This window comes from Oncorhynchus kisutch, linkage group LG7 (genome assembly GCF_002021735.2).
Source record: "Oncorhynchus kisutch isolate 150728-3 linkage group LG7, Okis_V2, whole genome shotgun sequence".
Classification (NCBI taxonomy): domain Eukaryota; kingdom Metazoa; phylum Chordata; class Actinopteri; order Salmoniformes; family Salmonidae; genus Oncorhynchus; species Oncorhynchus kisutch.
Window position 1 is genome coordinate 34089099 of NC_034180.2, and position 22834 is coordinate 34111932.

The 22834-nt window shown below is 41.3% G+C and overlaps 1 protein-coding gene across 1 annotated transcript in view; it reads left to right on the top strand.

The window, feature by feature from the left end:
* The first annotated feature begins 261 nt into the window (after window positions 1-261).
* The window catches only part of LOC109894515 (zinc finger protein DPF3), a 39296-nt gene continuing 16723 nt past the window's right edge, over window positions 262-22834 (top strand). The window contains exons 1-3 of the mRNA XM_020488062.2: window positions 262-360; window positions 12804-12964; window positions 20257-20364. Of these exons, the coding sequence (XP_020343651.1) occupies window positions 329-360; window positions 12804-12964; window positions 20257-20364 (301 nt within the window). The 5' untranslated portion in view covers window positions 262-328. The remainder of the gene's footprint in view (window positions 361-12803; window positions 12965-20256; window positions 20365-22834) is intronic.

Here is a 22834-nt window from a genome sequence, read left to right on the forward strand (position 1 = left end):
AATAAGATGTGCTCTTCTTCGAACCCTGGCAACCTTAGTTTTGTTGCATTGGTAAGAAGAAAGTTTCTGACAACTTTAGCTATCTCTTCAAGAAGTCAGTATCATAGACATATGGTCGGTATTCCGTTTTCTACAATATAAATACAGGCAGAACCCTTTAAAATCGTTTTGACAGTTTACTCATTGAGTTTACCACACAGGCCACGCCTTATTCACGTATACTGTGGATGCATTGGCCAACGATTTTACCCCGAGCCCTGATTGGTTGCTTTTGCGTAGGTTTCCCTCAGAACTGCAAGACGCTGATATTGCGTTACAGTGTAGCAAAATGGCGGCTGTCATTCAGAACCCACTAAAAGCGTAAGTAATTTTGACAAATTGATAAAATTCTATTTTGTTACTTTGTTGCCAATACTTAAATTAAAATGATCCGTCTTTTCAAGCAAGTAAAAGACGCGTGCAAATGAGAAATAATGCTGTCTTAGCATTTTGTGTATGTCTACTTGCATAATGTGCCACTGCTTTCACCAAAGTAGCACCTACTTAGTTTTTTATTATACATTTCTGCTTATGATTTACAGTATTCTAGCTATAATATTGGTTATGATATGCGAATGATATATGAATTACACATTAGGCCTATAGCCTAAACCTGCTAATTTATTGACTCCCCATCCAGAGACGCTTTGACCGATACTTTTAATCCTACTTCAAAATTAAGAACAAAAGTGTTTCAACATGCATTGCGCTGTGACGAGAACGAATAAAATACAAAATTACATTAATGTTGGATATTTACGTAATAACATTGACATTCCGATTCAGAGAGTCGTTTATAGTTGGTGTGAATTTTCGACATATCAACTTTGGCGCTGAGCGCAGATGTGGTCAGGTCCAGGACCCGGTAGAGCAAGGGAGGAGGAATTTTACATTTGCATGCCTTTCCTTCCGAAAGCGAAGTGACAGCAACGTGAGCCCCGGAATTTCAGTTGGAGATAGTAGGCCTATGTATTTTGTAACGCCAGTGCCATAATTTCAGTTTTATGCTACGCTCTGTGTGCAGGCACCACTTTATGAGTCTCTACAGTGTTTGTCCATGACTCCATATATGTTTTGTAGTATCTTTTTATTTAACTAGGCAAGTCAATTGAGAACAAATTCTTATTTACAATGACGGGCTAACCCAGACGACGCTGGGCCATTTGTGCACCAGCCTGTGACACAGCCTGGAATCGAACCAGGGCCTGTAGTGACGCCTCTAGCACTCTAGCAGTGCATTAGACCACTGCACCACTCGGGAGCCCTTTAACATTGTATCTAACATTCTTTTGTCAGAAAATATCTATTCATCCCATTGAAGTTGAGAAAAAACTATTGTCAATTTAATAGTTTCAAAGCAAGTTTGTATGTATTGATTGGTATTGGCAACGCCTGTATGTCCATGTCTTTGAGAAAATTTACAAGACCTACCGGTAGGCCATTTCTTTGTTGCTATCCATGTTTGGACACTGACAGACTGTTGTAGTGCAGCAGGGCAGTTGAGGTATAACCAGACCTTTTGAAATGTGCAGTACAGATGGTGAGACTGTTTGGAGGTGAAGAATGAGGGATATAACTTGACAGTGCCTTTTTTAAATGGAGGAGTGGTGCAGATGAACCTGGTCCAGGATCCTGTGCCAATTTATCAGGATGCTATGGCAGATGTCAGTAGTGTAGAGAAAAGATGTTGGTTGGATGGGCCTGCAAAAATTTGCTATGGGGCAAAGATACAATTTAGCTGTTTTTAAAGCTGATTTCCTGCAATTCTACACATTTTGCCATTGAGGCTGAGAATTTTTTAAAAGTTAAACTGTAGGTGTGTTGACTGTCATAAAGGCACTGGATTATGAGCTGTCTTGTTTGTTAAATGAACAAATAATGTAGGCAGTGGCATGGTGCATATAGCCATAGAAACACAGTGACATATACCTCAATGTGGTCATATTTGTGGCTTATTGGGGGTGTGGCTTTCAGTTAATTTTGGCCAACCATCCTATGAGAGTGAATGCCATTCCAGTTAATCTGAATGTCATTCCAGTGCACTGCTCTGAATTCTGAGATTGTTTGCATTTTTAGGTAAAAAGACTAATGTCCCATTTGGAACAAGTAGAGAGAGCATATCTGCTCAAACTGATTGGGTGGGCCCAGGCCCACCTGTGCCTACGCTGCTGGACAGAAGACCCATCTGCTCCTCGGTAGAAGTACCCTGGCACCCCCATGGGCCCTACAGGATCAAGGGAGTGTGCTCCTCGCCTATACCCTCCATTTACGTATGATTGCCATTGTTATTATACATTCATGACTGCATAAATGAGAGGGAACAGCTCTACCACTGACAAGCATAAAGGGATAGTCTTGTTTCATAATTTCATGGCTGTGGTTCCCAGTTGGCACAATGTAGCCTAGTTTGAGCATGTGCCATTTTTTAAAATATATTTTGCTGGACTAATTTCCTCTAAACCACTTTATCCTTGCATCCAACAAGATCAACCTACACATTCTATTGTGCCTGAAGCTGCTGCTTCTTCATCTCATTGAGAGGTTTTAACATTCAAATGTGGAATATCTCCTCGCTATAAGCTATGCTTAATGAAGTGTTTCAATCTGCTATAATTAGCCACATGTCATTTTTCAGATTATAATTAGTCACACTTGACACTAATTGGATGTTGCTCATGTGGACCAGTTTGACAATTTTGTATCAAGAGTATTCTCATTTGAGATTAGGCAAATTTAATTAGGGAGTCTTGTTGGCTTTGTTATAGAGAAGGATGTGGTGGGTGTACCTTAAGTGTTGCTCCTCCCACACTGTGTGTGTGTTAATTCCTGTATGCATGAGAGGGAGATATAGGGTGAGAAGAAGAGATGAGAAGAGGGAGAAGGGCCTCTACAAGCTACTGATAAAATGGAGCATAAATATGGAATATAAATATTGAGCCTGTGTGTGCACAGTGTGTTATCTTTAAAGATGACTCGGTGAACTGGCTATCTTAGCTATAGGGTCAACGTGTTCGATAGGAAGTCTTGTATGACACTATGCCATTACTCTGCGGTTGGCTTTGAGTGAGTCATGCTGTATGTGTATTGGTACTGCAGTGAGGTGTAGGCCTATCGTCTGGTTTTCCTCTAGCCCTCATCCTGGCTCTGTTGTGCTGATGGTTGTAATCAAGGGCCTGTTGTCAGGATGCAGTCTCTCTCTAGACCCTCCCCTCTTTCTATGCTGCAGCTCTGGTTTCCTGTAAAGCTGACATGTACCTACAAAACCCAAGACATTTGCCTCAACAGATCTCAAAAGGCAGAAGTTGGTGGAGGAAATGGTTATTCTGAAAAATATGTATTGTATTGCCCTTTTTCAGCCTGTTGGAAAATGTATGGCTATAAGAGTATCAAGGTCTAGACAACAACATTGTAACTCCAACACTGTAACTCCAGCCCTCATAGGCCCTAAACTATACTGAACAAAAATATAAATGCAACAATTTCAATGATTTTACTGAGTTATAGTTCATAAAAGGAAATGAGTAAATTGGAATAAATTCATTAGAGAGCCTTAGGACCATGCCTGATGACTCCTTGCTGTCCCCAGTCCACCTGGTTGTGCTGCTGCTCCAGTTTCAACTGTTCTGCCTGCTGCTATGGAACACTGACCTGTTCACTGGACGTGCTACCTTGTCCCAGACCTGCTGTTTTCAACTCTCTAGACAGCAGGAGCGGTAGATATAATCTGAATGATTGGCTATGAAAAGCCAACTGACATTTTACTCCTAAGGTGCTGACCAGTTGCACCCTCTACAACCGCTGTGATTATTATTATTTGACCCTGCTGGTCATCTATGAACATTTGAACATCTTGGCCATGTTTTGTTATAGTCTCCACCCGGCAAAGTCAGAAGAGGACTGGCCACCCCTCATAGCCTGGTTCTTCCTAGGTTCCGGCCTTTCTAGGGAGTTTTTCCTAGCCACAGTGGTTCTACACCTGCTTTGCTTTCTGTTTGGGGTTTTAGGCAGGGTTTCTGTACAGCACTTTGTGACATCAGCTGATGTAAGAAGGGCTTTATAAATACATTTGACTGATTGATTAATCAATCCCTAATCTATGGATTTCACATGACTGGGCAGGGGCACAGCCATAGGTGGGCATAAGCCCTCCCACTGTGGAACCAGGCCCAGCCAATCAGAATGGGTTTTGCCGTATATTTTTTTGTGCTGTGATTTGATGCTTCACAAAAAGCCCTTAACCTTTCTATTCTCATAGCTTCTACAGATTGTAAATTAAAGATAAACATTTTTGCTAAAATAATGATTATATTATTGATCAATTTGAGTATGACTTTTCAAATCACCCAGTATTGCTATCTACAGTGTTAGTTCTATGTAAATGTTGCAATTCTTCAGCCATTCCTGGACCTGTGACCAAAAATGAGCTACGTATGGACAGTACCAAATTGAATGATCAAATGACTCTGCCTCCTCGCAGCAAAATCTGCAGAGCTGGGAAGATTGTATCCCCCATATACTGTATATAACATTCTATTGGTTGCAATAATTTTGTATAATAATTTAAATTTTAAAAAATGAAGTTTTGAATCCTGCTTCGTTTTGCTTGTCAATTTATAAACCATGTGCCATGGAATCAGTACATCGCAAATTTCTTCCCAACTATTTTGCAATGTTTTGGTCCTTAAATGAAATTTGAAATATATTTTCTTTTTATATACAATTTTCTTTAACAATTTTTGGTCTTTAATGCAGGGCCGACAGACAAGTTCTTTACTTTTTCCCCCTTCCACTTGCCTCTTCCAATTTTGTGGTAATGCTGCAATTAATTAATTAATTAATCATTTTGGGTAGAGCAGACATTTCCATATGTCTGTGTTAGCTGCACGTGTGACATAACTCCACCAGTCCTGTTTTATGATATCATTTACAAAAATGCTACCTTTTTAAATACTTTATTTTTTATTTTTATCAATTAGTATATTTGAGTTTAACCACAATATTTGCTGTATTATTTGTTCTGTCTTTTGAGGTGGATTAAACTGAAATTGCAACCAACTTTCTAAGGCTTGTTTAAAAAATAAGAATATTTTGGAAATTATTTAGTTTTCAGAAAACCGAAAGTGAGCAGTTGTAATCTGAATATAGGGAAAAAGGCCATTCTTGAACATGGGGTGAAACATTCTTACTAATTTACAAGAGAACTATTTCTGATTTTAATTATAACTTTTGTATGACTGATGCCTTTAGTGAGTAATTTAAGAATTTCTGCCCTCTGAATTCATACTCGTTATATAAGTAGGCCTTTTTAGTTTTGTCTGGCTTGCCATTCCAAATAAAATTGAATATTTTTTGTTCATATAATTTAAAACGTGTGTCACTAGGTGTAGGCAAAACCATAAGCAAATAGGTAAACTGTGATATGACTAAAGATCAGGGGGATTTTTCCACGAATAGACAGGTATTTTTCTTTCCATGGTAGCAAGATCTAATCTATTTTTGCTAACTTTCTATAAAAATGTATTGGAGTGAGAACATTTCTTTCTTTCGGGATATGTATACCGAGTATGTTCACATCCCCGTCAGACCAATTTATTGGTAAACTACACGGTAATGTAAAAGTAGCATTTTTCAGTGATCCTATGCGTAATATAGTACACTTATCATAATTTGGTTTTAATCCAGAGAGGTTAGCAAAAGTACATAGATCCTTTATGAGGTTGTGGAGGGACGCTAATTGTGGTTTTAAAAGAAAACATGAATCATCAGTGTACAATGACACCATTGTTTTTAAGCCACGGATTTTCAATCCCTTAATATTATTGTTGGATCTAATTTTAACAGCTAACATATTGATGGCAATAATAAATAGATACAGTGCCTTGAGAAAGTATTCGGCCCCCTTGAACTTTGCGACCTTTTGCCACATTTCAGGCTTCAAACATAAAGATATAAAACTGTATTTTTTTGTGAAGAATCAACAACAAGTGGGACACAATCATGAAGTGGAACGACATTTATTGGATATTTCAAACTTTTTAAACAAATCAAAAACGGAAAAATTGGGCGTGCAAAATTATTCAGCCCCCTTAAGTTAATACTTTGTAGTGCCACCTTTTGCTGCGATTACAGCTGTAAGTCGCTTGGGGTATGTCTCTATCAGTTTTGCACATCGAGAGACTGACATTTTTTCCCATTCCTCCTTGCAAAACAGCTCGAGCTCAGTGAGGTAGGATGGAGAGCATTTGTGAACAGCAGTTTTTAGTTCTTTCCACAGATTCTCGATTGGATTCAGGTCTGGACTTTGACTTGGCCATTCTAACACCTGGATATGTTTATTTTTGAACCATTCCATTGTAGATTTTGCTTTATGTTTTGGATCATTGTCTTGTTGGAAGAGAAATCTCCGTCCCAGTCTCAGGTCTTTTGCAGGCTCCATCAGGTTTTCTTCCAGAATGGTCCTGTATTTGGCTCCATCCATCTTCCCATCAATTTGAACCCTGTCCCTGCTGAAGAAAAGCAGGCCCAAACCATGATGCTGCCACCACCATGTTTGACAGTGGGGATGGTGTTTTCAGGGTGATGAGCTGTGTTGCTTTTACGCCAAACATAACGTTTTGCATTGATGCCAAAAAGTTCAATTTTGGTTTCATCTGACCAGAGCACCTTCTTCCACATGTTTGGTGTGTCTCCCAGGTGGCTTGTGGCAAACTTTAAACAACACTTTTTATGGATATCTTTAAGAAATGGCTTTCTTCTTGCCACTCTTCCATAAAGGCCAGATTTGTGCAATATACGACTGATTGTTGTCCTATGGACAGAGTCTCCCACCTGTGGGGTGGCCAGCTGTAGATCTCTGCAGTTCATCCAGAGTGATCATGGGCCTCTTGGCTGCATCTCTGATCAGTCTTCTCCTTGTATGAGCTGAAAGTTTAGAGGGACGGCCAGGTCTTGGTAGATTTGCAGTGGTCTGATACTCCTTCCATTTCAATATTATCGCTTGCACAGTGCTCCTTGGGATGTTTAAAGCTTGGGAAATCTTTTTGTATCCAAATCCGGCTTTAAACTTCTTCACAACAGTATCTCGGACCTGCCTGGTGTGTTCCTTGTTCTTCATGATGCTCTCTGCGCTTTTAACGGACCTCTGAGACTATCACAGTGCAGGTGCATTTATACGGAGACTTGATTACACACAGGTGGATTGTATTTATCATCATTAGTCATTTAGGTCAACATTGGATCATTCAGAGATCCTCACTGAACTTCTGGAGAGAGTTTGCTGCACTGAAAGTAAAGGGGCTGAATAATTTTGCCCGCCCAATTTTTCAGTTTTTGATTTGTTAAAAAAGTTTGAAATATCCAATAAATGTCGTTCCACTTCATGATTGTGTCAGTTTTATATCTTTATGTTTGAAGCCTGAAATGTGGCAAAAGGTCGCAAAGTTCAAGGGGGCCGAATACTTTCGCAAGGCACTGTATGCCGATAGTGGACAACCTTGTTTTACTCCTCTTGACAGTCTGAAACTTTCTGAGATGTAGCCATTATTTACAATTTTACACCTAGGGTTATCATACATAACCCAAAATTCTAGGCATTTTATATATAAACTCCAGTTGTACTTTAGCAAAAACCTTTTCAAAATCAGCTATGAAAACCAGGCCTGGTTTCCCCGATACTACATAGTATTCTACTGTTTCCAGTACTTGTCTTATATTTTTTCAAATTTATTTATATAGCCCTTCGTACATCAGCTGATATCTCAAAGTGCTGTACAGAAACCCAGCCTAAAACCCCAAACAGCAAGCAAAGCAGGTGTAGAAGCACGGTGGCTAGGAAAAACTCCCTAGAAAGGCCAAAACCTAGGAAGAAACCTAGAGAGGAACCAGGCTATGTGGGGTGGCCAGTCCTCTTCTGGCTGTGCCGGGTGGAGATTATAACAGAACATGGCCAAGATGTTCAAATGTTAAATGACCAGCATGGTCGAATAATAATAGGGCAGAACAGTTGAAACTGGAGCAGCAGCACGGTCAGGTGGACTGGGGACAGCAAGGAGTCATCATGTCAGGTAGTCCTGGGGCATGGTCCTAGGGCTCAGGTCCTCCGAGAGAGAGAAAGAAAGAGAGAAGGAGAGAATTAGAGAGCGCACACTTAGATTCACACAGGACACCGAATAGGACAGGAGAGGTATTCCAGATATAACAAACTGACCCCAGCCCCCCGACACATAAACTACTGCAGCATAAATATTGGAGGCTGAGACAGGAGGGGTCAGGAAACACTGTGGCCCCATCCGAGGACACCCCCAGACAGGGCCAAACAGGAAGGATATAACCCCACCCACTTTGCCAAAGCACAGCCCCCACACCACTAGAGGGATATCTTCAACCACCAACTTACCATCCTGAGACAAGGCTGAGTATAGCCCACAAAGATCTCCGCCATGGCACAACCCAAGGGGGGTCGCCAACCCAGACAGGATGACCATTATCTCCAATGTATTATCCATGTAAAAAATGGTCTGATTAGGATGGATAATATCTGACAATACCTTATTAATTCTATGCGCCAAGCATTTAGCTAGAATTTTTGCATCATAACACTGACGTGTAAGAGGCCTCCAATTGTTTAAATGGACTGGATCTTTAAATATACACTTGGATTCTGTTTCAGTAATAATGAAATCAGACCTTCTTGTTGCGTTTATATAGGAGTGGTTAAAACATGCTAATAATGGTCCTCTGAGTATATCAAAAAACAGTTTGGTATATTTCCACTGGTATGCCATCCAGCCCTGGAGTTTTCCCACACTTAAAGGCTTTAATTGCATCAAAACATTCCTCCTCTGTAATTTGGCCTTCACAGAGTCTTTCTGTACAGATGTTAATTTTACATCATTAATAGGAAAGAAATCCATACAATTAGTTTCAGTTTGTGGAGATGGAGGAGACTGAAACAAAAACATATTCTTAAAGTACTTTACTTCCTCTTTCAAAATATCATTCTGTGAATCTTGTGTGACTCCATCATTTGTAACAAGTTTCAATACATTTTTTTGGTAGCATTTCTATGTTGAAGACTGAAAATAATTTGCATTTTTTCCCCCCATATTCCATGGGACTAACACATGTTTACATGTTGTGTTTTATATTTTTGCTCAGTATAAAACTCTAGGGGTTCCTCAAATGTAGTGTAAAAATAAATGGAATTAATGTTCTGAATTAGACTTCTGCAGATCACTTGGCTTGCCTGGCCTCATGGAAACTGAGTTATCATTCTCTATTATGCAAAATGTGTGTTCATCTAGTGCTCAAACTAAGGGCTGGGCACAGACATGCGACGCCCAGACTGTTGACAGGAGCACACTGATCGAGGAGGCCCCAGCAGCCACAAGATTTTTTTGTTGTTGTTTCCCCCTCACTCACATCTGTAAGATGATGTGTGCTTTTGAACTTTCCCTTACTGTAGCTAAGTCACAACAGTGTCTGTGTCTGGTTAGCTCTGCTATGTATTTTTACCGTTGGAACAACCTTCCAACCACTTCAATGTCACACAAAGGTGCTAAATAACGGACAGTGGGGGAAAAAAACGAATGTGAGTATGAGCGGCGCCTCTCTCACCTCTTGTGCTCTCAGACGCCTCTCTGAGGCTCGTCACTCATGATGAGTGTTGGAGATGTCTCTCACCTAGGCTGCTGCATCTGCTGCTCAGGACCAGTGCACTAGTAGGATGAAAGACATGCAGCAGCCTTTGAGACAGACAGTTGACACCTCATAACAGAGGGAGCTTTTAACATGACTTTCGCGGCTTGTTTGTTTTCTATCCTCCTGGATGTTTTTGGTCAGACGCTGAAGCTCGACTGAAGTGATCTAGGTACAGCATTCAGATTCACATGACATGATGGTAGTTTAAGGCCTATATGTTCTTTAAGTAGGTTAGTAGCCTCTAATGACTGTATTGTTCAACAGTTACATATGTTGTAGCTGTTTATGGCATACAATCCTGAAACATGATTGAGGTGCTATGACATATTAGTCATTTCTGGTCCCAGGAACGTGGTGCTTTAGTTTGGGCAGGCATAATAGTCATCATTATTATCAGTAGTCTAGTCTTGAGGTTTATTTAAAATGTAATAAACTCTGTCACTCACTGCTCAATCACCTTTTCAGATGGATTATTTTATATTAAACCCTCAAGCGAGCGCTTACCAGTTGGCCACTCTGCATGTGCATAAACCCCAGTTTGTGATTTGTTCCTGTAAAAATTCCTGTGCTGCTCAGAGGCTAGTTTTAGAACCTTTAGAAATGTCATTGCTCTATGAAATTTCCACAAGGCAAAGAATATCATTGGCATTATTATCTAGCCTACTATTCACTGTCTTTGTTGGTTTATAACACGAGGAAGGAAAACAATGCAGCCTGCTAGTTACCGTGCTATCCTTTCTGATGGTTTGTCTTTAACCTCTCTCTCTGAGCTTCATGCTCTTCGTCTCTCTCATGCTCTCCCCTTCTTTCTCTCCCTTCTTTCTCTCTCTTTTCCCTCTTATTGCCTTGTGTACCTGGAACTGTTTACTCTTCACAACCACACTGACATGCAGCCTCATTCCAAGAATCCTCAAACACTGTGGCTTTGTCTTACCGCAGTGCCTTCCTCTATGTGAGGGAAAACATTCCAAGCATGTCTGTTTATCTGTTGGAAGTTGTCTAATCAGAGAGTTAGGGAGAAAGAGAGGATAGATTTGTAGGACAAGGAGGAGAGAGAGAAAGCGGATTTGGCCGCCTTTGCCCAGCCCAAGCGTGCCAATGCCTCCTCTTCTCACAGACCTCCGTATCTCTAATTGAGGCTGGGAGAGCTACGATTATAGCGCCTCATTAAGTGTGTCTTTTCAAAATGGCTGCTTGTGCGTATTGTAATCAAGAACATGTGGTGAAAATGTATTATGGGTAGGCTATACCAGTGGCGGGCCCAGCTAGGTAGAACTTTACACAGGCATATGTTGCTGCCTTTTGTGTAAGATTCAGCATTTATCCTCATCTTTGATGTAGTCAAATTAAAACCTGTCTGTGTGCTAGCGGCTCTGCTGAGATTAATTAAGCAGACTAATTACCATATGAGCTGTGTGGCAGGGACTGAAGGTTTGAATGTGAAATATCCTCCTTTCACAGCAAATATTAACATTGATACCCTAAGGGGCTGCCAAACTATCACCGGCATTGGAAAAAATCTCCACAAACTATAAGATCATTGAGATAATGTTAGCAGTAGTAGTGTCTGTAAATCTTTATATGTTAGACATGAGAATCTTTGAACACATTCTATATTGTGATACCCTCGCCCAGCACATCATCTTCCTCATTAATTCATCACCATAAATATAAACCAAGGCTCACTACTGTGTAGAATCAGTCATGTGATTCAGTCATGTCCCAGCGACCCAGAGGTCATGATCAAATCAACTGTATTTATAAAGCCCATTTTACATCCACACATGTCAAAGTGCTTATACAGAAACTCAGCCTAAACCCCCAAACAGCAAGCAATACAGATGTTGAAGCACAGTGGCTAGGGAAAAACTCCTTACAAAGGCAGGAGCCTAGGAAGAAACCTAGAGAGGAAGCAGGCTTTGAGGGGTGGCCAGTCCTCTTCTGGCTGTGCCGGGTGGAGATTATAAGAGTATATGGCTGTTAAGGGCAGATTTTTCTTCCAGATGATGAAAGGAAAGGCCAGGGATCATCAACTAGATTCAGCGGCAGGCCAATTATTATTATTTTTTTCTATTGAGCGGATGGTCAAGGGGTCGGAACGTAATTACAAATCATTTGTAGAATCATCTGTGAATTGACCGCAAGAAGCCCAAACAGATATAATATTTATCTAAAACATAATAATTTCAAACCTCACTTGGAGCTGATTTTCTGGTGTTTTACAGTCTTGAAATGAATGAATGAAAGTGCAAAAAATATATATATATCAGAACTTGATGGGCCAATTTGGGCTACGGGCCACCAGTTGGGAACCCTGGGCTAGGCTATATGAAAGTCACGCCAGTCTCCGCAAAGAGCAATGCAAGCATCACACAGACAACATTCATCTTAGTCACGTTGTTTGTCCATGGTAGAGCCACTCCAATCAGCGGTTGAAGATCCCGGGAATAGTGTTTGTTTGATTATTTGATTGACCCTGGTGATTAACATGGTTTAAAAGCTGACTGTAATCATCATTGCATTTCTGCTGGTCGCTAGGGAACGGCCCATGACCCGCCATCCCTAATTGTATGCCGACAGAGCAGTACAGAGGATGAAGAGGTGAAAATATGCTTCCAGAATGTAGCCAATACCAACCCTATAATGTTTTACATGGTGTATAATCTGTCAGATCAGGAAAACCTTTATTTATTTATTTTATTGAACCTTCATTTAACTAGGCAAGTCATTTAAGAACACATTCTTATTTACAATGACGGCCTATACAAACTCATCTTATAGTTTTGCTTGGGGCTGGGTTTAGGTCTACAAGATCTACATGGCTTAATGTACAGTATATGACAGTCAAATGGAAACTTCTCTTCCCCTGAAGAACATACGGTCTGTAGGGATATTTCTCGTGGTCCATGGTGGTCAGTGAGTCATGGCTGAAATGAATTGTCTGGTTAGCCACTAATCTGGTATTTTGGCCTATTTCAGTGTCTATAACAGCCACATAACCAAATGCATGTCTCTGCCAACCACATGTGGTGTTGACCTCTGTCTGATTTGTCTCCCTGCTGCAGGTTGGGTGACCAGTTCTACAAAGAGGCCATTGAGCAGTGCCGCAGCTACAATGCCCGCCTGTGTGCCGAGCGCAGCGTGCGCCTGCCCTTCCTGGACTCCCAGACCGGTGTGGCACAGAACAACTGCTACATCTGGATGGAGCGCCACCATCGCAGCCCTGGTGGGTAGAGAAGCACTATTCTGTTGGTTGGGAGTTATGATGGCTGGCTCTGTGGTTTACTAAAGGGCAATTCCACGCCAACAGTGTTGCTGAGACTCTGATTTTTCACTTTGAAATGTATGTCAAATAAAAACAATGATTGCGGTTTATGCTGTCATTCTCTTACCAAACTTTGCATCTGCACTGTTATTCACTGTTATTGCATTTTTGTTTAATGTTCAGTTGAAATTGTTCAAAGTAGTCATTTTGCATACTACAGTTGTATGGTTTGTTTAACTTTGCAATCATTGGTTTTTGTTTGACATGCATTTTTTAAAGGGAAAAATCTGAGTCTCGGCATCACTCTTTTAGCATGGAATTGCCTTAACTATAATTCAGTTGACGTTTAATGGGTAATGTCATCTGTCTAAATATGTCCCTCTGGCCACTACAGCTACACACATGTCTAATATAATGATATCCAATAGTGTTCATGTTCCCTCCAGGGAGAACTATTAATATACAGTGCATTAGGAAAGTATTCAGACCCCTTTACTTTTTCCACATTGTTACGTTACAGCCTTATTCTGAAATTGATTAAATTGTTTTTTTTCGTTCATCAATCTACACACAATAACCCATAATGACAAAGCAAAAACAGGTTTGTAGAAATGTTTTCAAATGTATAAAAAAAAATCAAAACTGAATTATCACTTTTACATAAGTATTTCAAGGCACACTTAACCAACATGGCTACCACAGCATTCTGCAGCGATACTGGTTTGAGCTTAGTGGGACTATCTGTTTTTCAACAAGAAAATGACCCAACACACCTCCAGGCTGTGTAAAGGATATTTGACCAAGAAGACTGATGTGCTGATGTGCTGCATCAGATTACTAGGTTGAAGCACCTACTAGGTTGAAGCGATTACAGCCTCAAGTCTTCTTGGGTATGATGCTACAAGCTTGGCACACCTGTATTTAAGGAGTTTCTCCCATTCTTCTCTGCATATTCTCTCAAGCTCTGTCAGATTTGATGGTGAGCGTTGCTGCTCAACTGTTTTCAGGTCTCTCCAGATATGTTTGATTGGGTTCAAATCCGGGTTCGGGCTGGGCCACTCAAGGACATTCAGAGACTTGTCCCGAAGCCACTCCTGCATTGTCTAGGCTGTGTGCTTATGGTCGTTGTCCTGTTGGAAGGTGAACCTCCGTCCCAGTCTGAGGTCCTGAGCGCTCTGGAGAAGGTTTTCATCAAGGATCTCTCTGTACTATGCTCTGTTCATCTTTCCATTGATCCTGACTAGTCTCCCAGTCCCTGCCGCTCAAAAACGTCCCCACAGCATAATGCTGCCACCACCACCATGCACCACTGTAGGGATTGTGCCAGGTTTCCTCCAGACGTGACTCTTGGCATTCAGGCCAATGATCATGATCTGAGAGTCCTTTAGGTGCCTTTTGGCAAACTCCAAGCTGGCTGTCATGTGCCTTTTACTGAGGAGTGTCTTCCGTCTGGCCTCTCTACCATAAACGCCTGATTGGTGGAGTGCTGCAGAGATGGTTGTCCTTCTGGAAGGTTCTCCCATCTACCCCAGAGGAAGTCTGGGGCTCTGTCAGTGTGACCATCAGGTTATTGGTCACCTCTCTGACCAAGGCCCTTCTCCCCTGATTGCTCAGTTTGGCTGGGCGGCCAGCTAGCTCTTGGAATAGTATTGGTGGTTCCAAAATTCTTCCATTGAAGAATGATGGAGGACACTGTTCTTGGGGACCTTCAATGCTGCAGATATTTTTTGGTAGCCTTCCCCAGATCTGTTCCTCAACACAATCCTGTCTCGGAGGTCTAAAGACAATTCCTTAGACCTCATGTCTTGGTTTTTGCTCTGACATGCACTGTCAACTGTTAGACCTTATATAGACAGGTGCCTTTCCAAATCATATCCAATCAATTTAATTTACGACAGGTGGACTCCAATCAAGTTGTAGAAACATCTCAAGGACGATCAATTTCGTGTCTCATAGCAAAGGGTCTGAATACTTACAGTACCAGTCAAAAGTTTGGACACACCTACTCATTCAAGGATTTTTCTTCAAGGGTTTTTCTTCATTTTTTCCAATTTTCTACATCGTAGAATAATAGTGAAGACAACAAAACTATGAAATGACACATATGGAATCATGTTGTAACCAAAAAAGTGTAAAACAAATCAAAATATTTTTGAATTTAGATTCTTCCAAGTAGCCACCTTTGCCTTGATGACAGCTTTGCACACTTTTGGCATTCTCTCAACCTGCTTCACCTGGAATGCTTTTCCAACAGTCTTGAAAGAGTTCCCACATATGCTGAGCATTTGTTGGCTGCTTTTCCTTCACTCTGCGTTCCAACTCATCCCAAACCATCTCAAATGGGTTGAGGTCGGGTGATTGTGGAGGCCAGGTCATCTGATGCAGCACATCAGTCTTCTTGGTCGAATATCCTTTATACAGCCTGGAGGTGTGTTGGGTCATTTTCTTGTTGAAAAACAGATAGTCCCACTAAGCTCAAACCAGATGGGAGGGTGTATCGCTGCAGAATGCTGTGGTAGCCATCTTGGTTAAGTGTGCCTTGAAATCTAAATAAATCACAGACGGTGTCACCAGCAAAGCACCATCACACCACCACCTCCATGCTTCACGGTGGGAACCACACATGCAGAGATCATCCATTCACCTACTCTGCATCTCAAAAACACACGGCGGTTGGAACCAAAACTCTTGAGTTGGACTCATCACACCAAAGGACAGATTTCCACTGGTCTAATGTCCATTGCTCTTGTTTCTCGGCCCAAGCAAGTCTCTTCTTATTATTGGTGTCCATTTAGTAGTAGTTTGCTTGTTAGCAATTTGACCATGAAGGCCTGATTTCACGCAGTCTCCTCTGAACAGTTGATGTTGAGATGTGTCTGTTACTTGCAGCATTTATTTGGGCTGCAATTTCTGGGGCTGGTGACTCTCTAGTGAACTTATCCTCTACAACAGAGGTAACTCTGGGTCTTCCTTTCCTGTGGCGGTCCTCATGAGAGTCAGTTTCATCATAGTGCTTAATAGTTTTTGCGACTGCATTTGAAGAGACTTTGAAAGTTTTTGAAATGTTCTGGATTGACTGACCATGTCTTAAAGTAATGGTGGACTGTCGTTTTCTCTTTGCTTATTTGAGCTGTTCTTGCCATAATATGGACTTGGTCTTTTACCAGATAGGGCTATCTTCTGTATACTACCCCTACCTTGTCACAACACAACTGATCAAACGCATTAAGAATGAAATCAATTTTACTAATTGCTACATGATTCCATGTGTTATTTCATAGTGGTTATGTCTAAACTAGTATTCTTCAATGTAGAAAATAATAGAACAAAGGAAAACCCTTGAATGAGTAGGTGTATTAGGTGTGTCCAACTTTTGACTAGTACTGTTTATACAAGAGTATGTGGACAACCCTTCAAAATTTGTGAATTCGGCTATTTCAGCCACAACCGTTGCTGACAGGTATATAAAATCGAGCACACAGTCATGCAATCTCCATAGACAAACACTGACAATAGAGTGACCTTACTGAAGAGCTCAGTTACTTTCAACGTGGCACCGTCATAGGATGCCAACTTTCCAAGAAGTCAGTTTGTCAAATTTCTGCTCTGCTAGAGCTGCCCCGGTCAACTAGTGCTGTTATTGTAAAGTGGAAAACGTCTAGCAGCAACAACAGCTCAGCTACGAAGTGGTAGGCCACACAAGCTCACAGAACGGGTCCGCCGACTGTTAAAGCGCGTCTGTCCTTGTTTACAACACTCACTACCGAGTTCCAAACGGCTTCTAGAAGCAACGTCAGCAAAATAACAGTTGGTCGGGAGCTTCATGAAATGGGTTTCCATGGCCGAGCAGCCGCACACATGCCTAACATCACCATGCACAATGCTGGAGTGGTGTAAACCTCACCATCATTGGACTCTGGAGCAGTGGAAACGCGTTCTCTGGAGTGATGAATCACACTTCACCATCTGGTAGTCCGATGGACAAATCTGAGTTTGGTGGTTGCCAGGAGAACCTTACCTGCTCCAATGCATAGTGCCAACTGTACAGTTTGGTGGAGGAGGAATAATGGTCTGGGGCTGTTCTTTTATGGTTCGTGCCAGGTCCCTTAGTTCCAGTGAAGGGAAATGTCAACACTACAGCATACAATGACATTCTAGACGACTCTGTGTTTCCAACATTGTGGCAACAGTTTGGGGAAGGCCATTTCCTGTTTCAGCAGGACAATGCCCCATGCACAAATGGAGGTCCATACTGACATGGTTTGTCAAGATTGGTGTGGAAGAACTTGACTGCCCTGCACAGAGCCATGACCTCAACCCCATTGTACACCTTTGGGATGAATTGGAACAGTGACTGTGAGCCAGGCCTAATCGCCCAACATCAGTGCCCGACCTCACTAATGTGTGTGGCTGAATGGAAGCAAGTCCCGGCAGCAATGTTCCAACATCTAGTGGAAAGCCTTTCCAGAAGAGCAGAGGCTGTTATAGCAGCAAAGGGAGGAACCAACTCCATATTTATACCCATGATTTTGGAATGAGATGTTATACGAGAAGTTCTATGTCCATATACTTTTGATCATGTAGTGTATATCAGCTGCATAGCCTCATCTCCTCTAATCTGCATTGTATGCGCTCAAATGTTTGGGAGTCTACTGTGTGCATTTCATCAAAACACTTGCCGTCAAACAACAAATAATACTGCACACCTCTGGTTCTTTTCCTGTGTTTGGTCTGGACTGCGTTCTCACCTGCAGCAAACCATGGTACGAATGGAATCAGACAGACACCACCTTTTTTGAGATATGACATTTTTGGCCGATATCCGATATTTTCCTTGCCAAAAAAAACAACACCGTTAACCAATATAAAAAGAAATTGCGGCCTTTTAAGCATTCTAATACAGTTAAATAGTTAACACACACACATGGACGCAGCGGTCCAAGGCACTGCATCTCAGTGCAAGAAGTGTAACAACAGTCCTTGGTTCGAATCCAGGCTGTATCACATCCGGCCATGACTGGGAGTCCCATCTGGTGGAGCACAATTGGCCCAGCGTTGTCTGGACCGTCATTGTAAATAAGAATTTGTTCTTAACTGACTTACCTAGTTAGATAAAGTGAAAATTATGACAATAAAGTGAAAATGATTGTCAGTAAAAAACTTTAAGCTCCTCTCTGAAAAAAAAAAAAACGTGTCAGTATTTTGCCCCTTGATAACCAGTGCACTTCTGTGTGTTGTAAAAGCGTTACATGGTCGAGAGTTCATGGGCCTTGCTTTAACAAAGTCAACCATTTTCATTGTAAAGTCCAAAATGTCTTTCAAGCTGTCAGGCATTCCCTTGGCAACAAGAGGCTCTCGTGGATGCTGCAGTGACCCAAGTGGCGTCGGGAGCAACTGCTTGCACGTGGTTATTTTATGACTAGCTTTTTTGGGGTGTGTGTTGTTTTGCTGTGGTATCGGGTATTGTTTTGGTATTGAGTATCAACTCATGATATTAAACCTGGTATCATATCGAAGTAAAAAAAATTGGTATCGTGACAACCCTAGTTAGAAGAGAGAGAGCCAGGGGTATTCACTAACTACCATATGCTAGCTACTCTGAGGGCTCATTCACACGGAAGCCCATCACCAATGTGTCTGCACATGTTGACTTTCAACTCTCCACAACTAGACAGCCTCTCCCCCTTGGAGCTGCAGGCTAAAAATAGAGCAGGCAGCCTGCAGCAAGGAGCTGATTCTGCATGCAGCCCGAGTCTCCCTCTACCACCGCCAGTCAGACAGCCAGCAACTTACTCTGGCTTGCTGCAATGCTAGCTACCTCTGCCCAGCTACAGGAGAAGGCCCTCTCTCAGTGGAGAGTCTGTAGACACCAGGCAGAACCTGGAACCAGCTGCTCCTCTACTGGGCACGATCACATTCACTGGTATGTTGCACAGTGTTAGTGACAGGCAGAGCAGAGTGAGCATCAGTGAAAACAATACAATAGGAAGTGTGAGTGAAACAAAACAATGGCTGGGTTTCATTCCCTCTCTCTCGCTCTCTCCCAAACCCTACATAACACATCACTCTTCCAAGTCCCTTGCAAATAACTTGGAAGACAGTTTGAGCAAATCCACGAGAAGAACAATACAAAACTAAGTATTATTATTCATCACAACAGGATTATGATAGCTATTCCAGAACTCTTTTTGAGAACAATCATTTTTTGAAAATGCAAAAGAGAATTGAGCCGCTCTAACTTTGGCGCGAATAGGCTATTCAGTAGTCTACACTATACAGTACCAGCCAAAAGTTTGGACACACCTACTCATTCAAGGGTTTTTCTTTATTTTTAAAATTTTCTACATTGTAGAATAAGAGTGAAGACATCAAAACAATGACAAAGCACATATGAAATCATGTAGTAACCAAAAAATTAGTAACCAAAGTGTAGCCACACTTTGCCTTGATGACAGCTTTGCACACTCTTGGCATTCTCTCAACCAGCTTCATGAGGAATGCTTTTCCAACGTTCTTGAAGGACTTCCAACATATGCTGAGCACTTGTTGGCTGCTTTTCCTTCACTCTGCAGTCCAACTCATTGAGGTTGGGTGTTTGAGGAGGCCAGGTCATCTGATGCAGCACTCCATCACTCTCATTCTCGGTCAAATAGCACTTACACAGCCAGGAGGTGTGTTTTGGGTCATCAAATGATAGTCCCAATAAGTGCAAACCAGATGGGATATCGCTGCAGAATGCTGTGGTAACCGTACTGGTTAAGTGTGCCTTGAATTCTAAATAAAATCACTGACAGTGTCACCAGCAAAGCACCACCACACCACCTCCTCCCTGCTTTACGGTGGGAACCACACAGAGATCATCCGTTCACCAATGGTGAAAATTATGGTTAGTAAAATGAGGTATTTCCGATGTAAATTTTATTATACATTTGAAAAAATGTCTAAAACCTGTTTTCACTTATGTCATTATGTATGTATGTAGATTGATGTGGAAATTATTTTCTTTAATCCATTTTAGAATAAGGCTGTAATGTAACAAAATGTCAAATGGAAGGGGTCTGAATACTTCACGAGTACACTGTATACACCTGTGTAAGGATATTTTTAGGGCCAGTAAGCAACACATTATGTATCTGGGTGGGGGGCATTGAGACGTGAGAGGTGTTTTCTTTAGTTCCTGTCTCTGTGTCTGTCTTCAGCACTTTGAGGTTGTAATGAAAAGTTCTTAATAGTTGAATGTATTATTATTATAGGGGTGGCTGCAGGTCAGATGTATACATACCCTGCCCGCTGCTGGAGGAAGAAGAGACGGCTGCACACCTCCATGGACCCTCGTCTACGCCTCTGTGGCCTACAGCTAGGTAATAGAAATACCAGTTTACTCTCACCCCACCCCCCAAAAGTCCAGTGTCTCTCTCTGCCACGTCTCATCACCCACTCTTTTGTCTTATTACTTATGATCTGGGATCATCTAACTTGAAAGCACATAATTTAATTTCAGTGTGGAAATCAAACAGACTGCTAGTCACTTTTTATCAAATGAAAAGTGCTCCGTTCAGTAACCGAGTAAACTTTTTTTTGTGAGAACAAGAGCATGTAACAAATGGTTGCCTGCTGGGAGGAGATGGACAGGAATCACAACACGGCATTTAATAAATGTTATGAAATGGAGTTTGTCACTGCTCCTCACTTACAATCCTGACCATTTACTCACTCACTTTATCACCCGCTTCCATTTATTTTTAGTAGGGATGCACGATATATCAGTGAACATATTGGAATCGGACGATATTAGCTAAAATTGCAAACATTGGTGTTGGCCGATGTCTAGTTTACCGTGCATACCTATAGAACGTAGGTACAGGACGTAATGACTCCATTTTGCGCTACACGTGCAACACAGCATTCCTAACCTAGCCCACAATGTGTGCTGTGTGGATCGAGCAGTCAACAAGTCGAGCAGTCATTTGAAAGAGTAAGAACATTTCAGCGAGACAACTCAAGGGCGAAATGGCAAGATAATGGAATTCATTGCCCTTGACAAGCAACCGTTCTCAGTCGTGGGTGATGTTGTCTTTCGCCGACTGGTCAAGCACCGGTACACACTACCAAGTGTGCTATTTTTCAGATGTTGCCCTACCGGAGTTACACAGTAATAGTGTCACTGCTATTAGCTTCACAACATACATACTATGGAACGCTGTTTGGGTCTTTGCGTGTCAAAAAAGATACAGTAGCACTGTCAAAGCTGTACAAAAAAGTCTGCAAACAAGTGAACACCGGCCACGAACGATGTGTTTACAATACCGTGTTGGTAATAAAGCATCATTTGTTTGACCTCAACTTCTGGGGTAGTGAGCTTTAGCTTGGTACCTAGCTAGCAACAATACAACCAGCCTGAAAACAATGACCAGTAGAAACTGCAGTCATTTTCATTATTCTTATCAATGATTTAGGAATCCTTGTAAGTATTAGCAAGGTTGCCACTTGTTGTTTGCCTATTGAAAATGACCTCCAGTTCATGAAAATAAATAGGTAGCCAGCTAAACAACCCTGTTGCCCAAAGCTAACGTTATAAGCAGCCAGCTAGCTTCATCTGGCTAGTGAGACTCGACCGGACCGGGTTATGTGTTATGAAGCTCAGTTATTATTTGATTAATGCTGGTCATACCCATCTATGTGAAGGTAGCCACAATTAGGATTAGCCACAATAGTGGACTTTGCGGTTAGCCTTCAAAATAAAAGTATGGCATAATTCTACTATTTGTATTCATTTGCATCACTGTCAATGACGTACTTTAATTTTGAAGGCAAACCGCAAATTCCACTATTGTGCCTAATCCTTATTGTTGCTACCTTCACATTCACGTACGACCAGCATTAATCAAATAAGAACTGTCTTATGAATTAGGCTTATTTTAGATGATGACACCTAGCTATATAGTTAGCTATAGCTACTGAAACAGATTATGTCGTTTTGCTATGTTTTTGGGGAAGAACATTGTTTGCATTCTTGAGCTATTTAAAAAAAATGACCAGCACTGTAGGTGCGTGAGACAACTTTACAAGCATTACAGCTTACGTATCGATGAATCGTTGTGACATATGAAATACGAGTGATAGTGTAATCAATGTGTAATAACTACGTATAAAATGTATTTTAAAAATTAAATTATGTGACGTGCAGTCATATTCAGGTCAACAAGCTTATTTGACATGTCAAATAGTGTTCTTTTTTTGACACGCAAAGTCCCAAATGGCATTCCATAAAAATCCTGGTTGAGAATGAAACGACTGAACAAATAAACAACGAAACAACACAGCAAGTAAGTGGAAGAAATAGGTTTTGATTAACTGGTAATGGGACATACAGTTGAAGTCTGAGGTTTACATACACCTTAGCCAAATACATTTAAATTCAGTTTTTCACAGTTCCTGACATTTAATCCTCGTAAAAATGTCCTGTCTTAGGTCAGTTAGGATCACCACTTCATTTTAAGAATGTGAAATGTCAGAATAATAGTCGAGAGAGTGATTTATTTCAGCTTTTATTTCTTTCATCACATTCCCAGTGGATCAGAAGTTTACATACATTCAATTAGTATTTGGTAGCATTGCCTTTAAATTGTTTAACTTGGGTCAAACGTTTTGGGTAGCCTTCCACAAGCTTCCCACAATAAGTTGAGTAAATTTTGGCCCATTCTTCCCGACAGAGCTGGTGTAACTGAGTCAGGTTTGTAGGCCTCCTTGCTCAAATACGCTTTTTCAGTTCTGCCCACAAATTTTCTATAGGATTGAGGTCAGGGCTTTGTGATGGCCACTCCAATACCT